This window comes from Camelina sativa, chromosome 17, assembly GCF_000633955.1.
Source record: "Camelina sativa cultivar DH55 chromosome 17, Cs, whole genome shotgun sequence".
Taxonomy (NCBI): domain Eukaryota; kingdom Viridiplantae; phylum Streptophyta; class Magnoliopsida; order Brassicales; family Brassicaceae; genus Camelina; species Camelina sativa.
Window position 1 is genome coordinate 33,746,200 of NC_025701.1, and position 6,413 is coordinate 33,752,612.

Here is a 6,413-nt window from a genome sequence, read left to right on the forward strand (position 1 = left end):
GTTATCGTTCTTTTATCATTCAACATCTCATGTCTTCATGTTTGTAAAGAGTTACAATACAAGAGTCAAAATATTAATAGAAGAAAGCTGAAACGTCGTCATTAATCTTCCAAACCCATACTTTTAGCGTTTCAATGACTATTTTTCTATTCGATTATTTTGACTATTATTTTACTATTGGTCATCTGATGTACGGGTCAAATTTGATTTGCCATCAAACCATAACCAAAATTGATTTACATAGGAAATTAATTTTAGTTTTGTCTCATAAGTTAGTAATAAACTAATAACTCATGTATATATGAATGAATAGGCTCACAAATATTGTCCAAAATTAGAACTATTCTGAAAGAACAAGCTTGGAAAAAAAAAAAACAAATTCTAAGAAAAATTTGCACCAAAAATAGCGAGAGGTCAAATTGAATATTCCTAATATGGACGACCGGAAGAGCGTAATGAAAGGGACCTAAATAAACGAGGAAAATCAGAAACTGTTTATTCGATTAAACTATAAAAACGTCATTTAACATTTGAAGGAAAAAAATCGAAATTTAAACCCTTACAAAAACATTATAAAACCAAAAAAGAAAAAAAAAAAAAACAACACCATCTTTTTTTCCAACATTTGAAAAGAAAAAATCAGAAACTTTACTAGTAATAAAGTTTATTATTAATGAAGGGAGGGGTTAAACTCTTGGCCGTGTGCCTTTGCGTGGCCACGGCGACCGTCATGATGGTCCAAGCCGAGGACCCTTACTTTCACCACGTGTGGAACGTGACGTACGGAACCGCATCTCCCCTCGGAGTTCCACAACAAGTCATCCTCATTAACGGTCAATTCCCTGGTCCTAACATCAACTCAACGTCCAACAACAACATCATCATTAATGTCTTCAACAACCTCGACGAGCCTTTCCTCCTAACCTGGTACGTATAATATAGACCACGACCTTCACTTTCTGACCATTCTAATACTTGTATACTATTCATTATATAATCCGGTTCAATTAAAATCGCTACAAATAGCTTCTGATTGGCAAAATCTACATATAGGAACGGAATCCAGCATAGGAAGAACTCATGGCAAGATGGAACAGCTGGAACAATGTGTCCGATCCCTCCGGGTCAGAACTTCACATACCATTTCCAGCCAAAGGATCAGATTGGTAGCTACTTCTACTACCCAACCACAGCCATGCATCGTGCCGCTGGTGCCTTTGGTGGTCTTCGTGTTAACAGCCGTCTCTTGATCCCGGTCCCTTATGCTGACCCTGAAGATGATTACACTGTCCTTATCAACGACTGGTACACCAAAAGCCACACTCAGCTCAAGAAGTTCCTCGACAGTGGTCGCACTCTTGGTCGTCCAGATGGTATTCTCATCAACGGTAAATCCGGGAAAACCGATGGGTCTGACAAGCCTCTTTTCACCTTGAAGCCAGGAAAAACCTACAGAGTCCGGATCTGCAACGTGGGTCTCAAGGCATCTCTCAACTTCAGGATCCAGAACCACAAAATGAAGCTTGTCGAGATGGAAGGCTCACACGTTCTACAAAACGACTATGACTCACTTGACATCCATGTCGGTCAGTGCTTCGGTGTGATCGTCACAGCAAACCAGGAACCTAAAGATTACTACATGGTTGCTTCCACAAGGTTCTTAAAGAAGCCTTTGACAACCACAGGGTTGCTCCGCTACGAGGGAGGCAAAGGTCCTGCCTCTTCTCAGCTACCCGCAGCCCCCGTTGGATGGGCTTGGTCTTTGAACCAGTTCCGTTCTTTCAGGTGGAACTTGACAGCCAGCGCCGCTAGACCTAACCCACAAGGCTCGTACCACTACGGAAAGATTAACATCACTCGCACCATCAAGCTCGTGAACACTCAGGGAAAGGTCGATGGCAAGCTTAGATACGCATTGAGCGGGGTCTCGCACACAGACCCCGAGACACCTCTCAAGCTCGCTGAGTACTTCGGCGTTACTGATAAGGTTTTCAAGTACGACAGCATCTCGGACAACCCTAATGCCGATCAGATCAAGACTATCAAGATTGAACCCAATGTTCTTAACATCACTCACCGCACCTTTATCGAAGTCGTGTTCGAGAACCACGAGAAGAGTGTCCAATCTTGGCACTTGGACGGTTATTCCTTCTTCGCTGTAGCGTAAGTAACACTTTACATACTCTTCTTGCACTACAAGCTAAGTAACTAATTTCAAAACCCTAATTTAATATCTTTCATCGTACAAAAGGGTTGAGCCAGGGACATGGACACCAGAGAAGAGAAAGAACTACAACCTTCTAGATGCAGTGAGCCGACACACAGTCCAGGTCTTCCCCAAGTGTTGGGCAGCAATTTTGCTCACATTTGACAATTGTGGAATGTGGAACATTAGATCGGAGAATTCAGAGAGACGTTACTTGGGACAGCAACTCTACGCTAGCGTCTTGTCGCCGGAAAAATCTCTCCGGGACGAATACAACATGCCGGAGTCAAGCCTCCAATGTGGTCTCGTCAAGGGCAAACCCAAGATTAACCCTTACGCCGGAGCCTAATTTTTTCTTTGAGACTTTTAATTTATTTAACAAAACAAACAAACAAAAAAGAGTTTGGTTTTTCTTTTGTTGAGACCAATTTGGAACCGAACAGATTAACTTTATGTTTTTTTTGGGTCTTTTAATTATTTAATTCAAGTTCTTAATTTGACTTAAAACGATATTGTTATTCATATATGTACATGATTTGAGATGTATGTATGTTAATTCCCTAAGGTTTTTTTTCTTTTTCTAACCGATTGGTTAATTAATCCATGTTAGTAGTATACATTTCACTTTTCCTTTTTTTCTATTTCTTTTGATTAGTGTGTATAGAGGTTGATTTTTTTGGGTTTCACTCCGAACGTGATACCACGTAAAGGTCGATATTTGGAAACATCGGACCTCCTACAACGGCTCCACTATGCTGAAGATCGGCTCGGAGATCCGCATTTGCAGAGTCATCTTTGGAAGCATCTATGGCTGGCAAACCACAATCATAGTCCCGTAAGAGCTGGCCAAGCATTAGATTTTCTTACAGGACGAAACGCATCTACCTTAACTTAGGCTATAACAGTGGAGACATAAATATGTGCAATGGGACCATGTTCAATTAACATTAAAAAATAATATATTTCAAAGCTTTAAAAAAATTTATATGTAATTAAAGTCCATTTTAAAAAAATTGAACTGAAACTACAGTAAAACCTCTATAAATTAATAATGTTGGGACTAAGACATTTTATTAATTTATAGTGATATTAATTTATCTATAAATTAATAGATATATTTTTAACTGTTAAATTTTAAAAAATTATGAATTGAGACAATTTTAGCAAAATAATATTAGAATTTTGGATGTTGTAAAATTTATAGTATTGGAATTTAATTTGAAATATTTAGAAAAAATTATTAAAAATAAATTACAAATTTATGAATAAGAATATCAATTATTGTATTTTAATAGCCTATCAAACTGTAAATGATGCATAATTAGAAATTGCAAATTTTAAAACGTTTTAACTATTTTTATGAAATGTTATAGAATATTTTATATCATTATAACTGAAGAAACAACATAGCAATTGTATTATAAATATGAGGTTTAGGAGAAGCCTACTTTATTTTATCCACATATATATATATATATATATATATATTTACATGATTATTAATTGTGATATTATTGGGACCATATTTTACATAGGAATTTCAAAAAAAAATATTATCTTATTATCTTATCGAATTTTGTTATTTTTTACACTGGCGCGACTTGGAACTAACAAAATTTATTAATTTATAATGTTTATTAATTTATTGAATATTAATTTATAGAGTGTTTACCGTATTACTTTTTTGGCTATTTTTAAGCCGCCTTTGCTATAATTAAATGATGAGCAAAAGCACCAGTATCAACTATCAAGTATGGCTGACATAAGTTACTTTTTAGCGGAAAATGCATGCTAGTAATGTTTCTCATGACAAACAAATTTAAAGTATGATGGTTAATTAACGAAAATGCTCACAAAATTGTATAAATTTGATACTGATATCAGGAAGAAAAAAACAAATGAGCGCCAATAATATATAATAAAATATAGTATTTATAAAGATTATTATCATAACTAAGACATCATTTTTCCTTTACTAAAAGAACTAAAAACATAATTTTTAGTACTTTTTATGTTGACATAACCAAATTTTCATTTTAAGCATGTGAGTTTAAGTACTACAAATTTTTTTTCTTTTCTTGCAATTGACAAAAATTCGTAACTTCGTAATATGTTCTGGTGATTAAGACTTTCATTCTTATATTATTGTATGTTGTTGATAAAAAAAATAAAAAAATTAAAACAAAAATTTACACGTAATGATGATATCGGCCCGATATAATAAATTGGGCCTAGAGTATTGATCACAAACTATATAACTAACACAAAAGCTGAAAACCTCGTAACATCATATTCACACTGTGATATATATATAATTCAAGGGTCAATCATATTCATATATACAAAAGTTGTTTGAAATTGAAGATGTGACAAGAGAAAGAGATAAAATTACACAGGAATTGCATGAGATTATCGTGTAGGAAACAAATGGATATAAACACAATAGCGTGATCTGCTATAAAGAGAAAAACAAAAAGAAAGAAGAAGAGAAAATCAAATAATCTGCCGGGAAACTATATGCAAATAGCCAAAATAGGCTAGGGACATATTGATTATGTAAGAGTTGAGAGTGGAGCTGACAAGGATCTTGACGTGCACGTGCCTTTCATGTGCTACACAGAGTCACGTATACTACGTCTACTGCTCGCTTTGATCTTATAACCATAGAGAGATATCACACACACATATATATATATATCAACTTCGAGCTAACACAAAAAAACTTATTTCCGCATCTTTTACCTTTTTTTATTGAATGATATGTTTTGTAAACTCATAGTAGATGTTCAAGGTTTTTGCCTTATAGTAAAATGGACAAAATGGTTAGGGATGGTTTGTTGAGAGATACAAGCATCTTTCTCAACGCTAATTGTTCAAAGTCGGAAAAAAAATCACTGATTAGGAACAGAAAGAATGTTCGTACGAGTGATAATAATTATAGAAATGGCAGAGGAGGGGGAGAGTAGGAAGGAAAAGTCTCACTCATTCCAATATGTCCCATCCAACGTATCAGCACGAAATTATAACACAAAATATATATAATCGTATATGAAAAAAAAAAAAAATAAAAATAAAGAGACGAAAGTGAGAAAGGCAAAAAAGTGTGTCAGCCTTTCGTCCAATCTTTTGGGTTAAACTTCCTGCCCTCTCCCTTCCTTCATTTATTTCGTTGCGTGCTTCTTCTCTTTTCTTTTCTTTCTTTCTTTCTGTCTTTTATTCATTTTACTTATAGTATATTACTACATGCTACGTTAAACAATTTATTATTGATGGTTAAAAATTGATTATCGTGGAATGATTTGATGGTTTTGTTTAGTCAAATTACATATATCATAATCGATCGAAAGGACTTGTCAAAAAAGAAAAGTGCCTTAATTTTTAGTGCAAACAAATACGTATGGGATCGCTATGTGTGTTATCCAGGCTAAAAGGCACATCCATCTCCTTTGTCCTTTTCGATCGACGACTACTCTTCTACCGGCTCTCCTAATTATTATTACTCATTTAATGTTGACACTATTTATTTTCATTACTTATTTAATTGTCGTCTTTTAAGTTGATTTGACTTGGATCCAACTTTGAGATTTCTCAAACCTTTATTAATATAATTCCCCAGCGAATTCAATGCACATAAACAAACAACTTAAGAATTGATCTCGTGTTATAATTCGAGCTGTAATATGATAGTGTATATGTCGGCGAATGAGTTGTAAACGGACAAAAAAAGATATAATAATTAAAATACTCGTGTATATAGCAAAGGGGAATGAAGATTTTATTGTAGAGCTCTAGACAAAATTTATTCAATGGATATAAATTCACGTACTTATTGAACAACTCACCAAACGGTTACATGAACCCCAAAGAAAGGACTCACCAAACGGTTTAAAATCTTGAAAATTGAAAGCATCTTTCTCGTTGATGGAAGTATGTATGTAACATTTTATATTAAAAAGGTATGTAAATGCATTAATCATGCGATAAGATGCTTCGTATTTATAGTACAAGAAGAAATGAGAGCAATAAAGAGTCTTCAATCCAATTAAAGATGCTCTCTAATTGTAGGCACTCCCATACACAATATAGTGAGTGCAAGAGAGAGAAAGAGAGAAGAATCCTTTCGTTTGAAGGGTGAAGGAGAGATCTTTTTGCAGCATTACCACTTTGGTAAATTCAATAAGTGTAATAATTAGCAATTTCGGGGTTA

The 6,413-nt window shown here is 34.5% G+C and overlaps 1 protein-coding gene across 1 annotated transcript; it reads left to right on the forward strand.

The window, feature by feature from the left end:
• LOC104758841 (L-ascorbate oxidase homolog) lies at positions 570-2,765 on the forward strand. Its single transcript, XM_010481796.2, has 3 exons — positions 570-927; positions 1,054-2,163; positions 2,252-2,765. Exons 1-3 carry the CDS (start codon positions 674-676, stop codon positions 2,553-2,555), a joined length of 1,668 nt encoding a protein of 555 aa, XP_010480098.1. The 5' UTR covers positions 570-673; the 3' UTR covers positions 2,556-2,765.

Bases quoted from the DNA above. Each gene is read 5' to 3' on its own strand.
- LOC104758841 (XM_010481796.2), top strand. From the start codon at position 674: ATGAAGGGAGGGGTTAAACTCTTGGCCGTGTGCCTTTGCGTGGCCACG. The intron at 928-1,053 runs GTACGTATAATA...ATCTACATATAG, and splicing joins GAGCCTTTCCTCCTAACCTG to GAACGGAATCCAGCATAGGA. The intron at 2,164-2,251 runs GTAAGTAACACT...ATCGTACAAAAG, and splicing joins TATTCCTTCTTCGCTGTAGC to GGTTGAGCCAGGGACATGGA.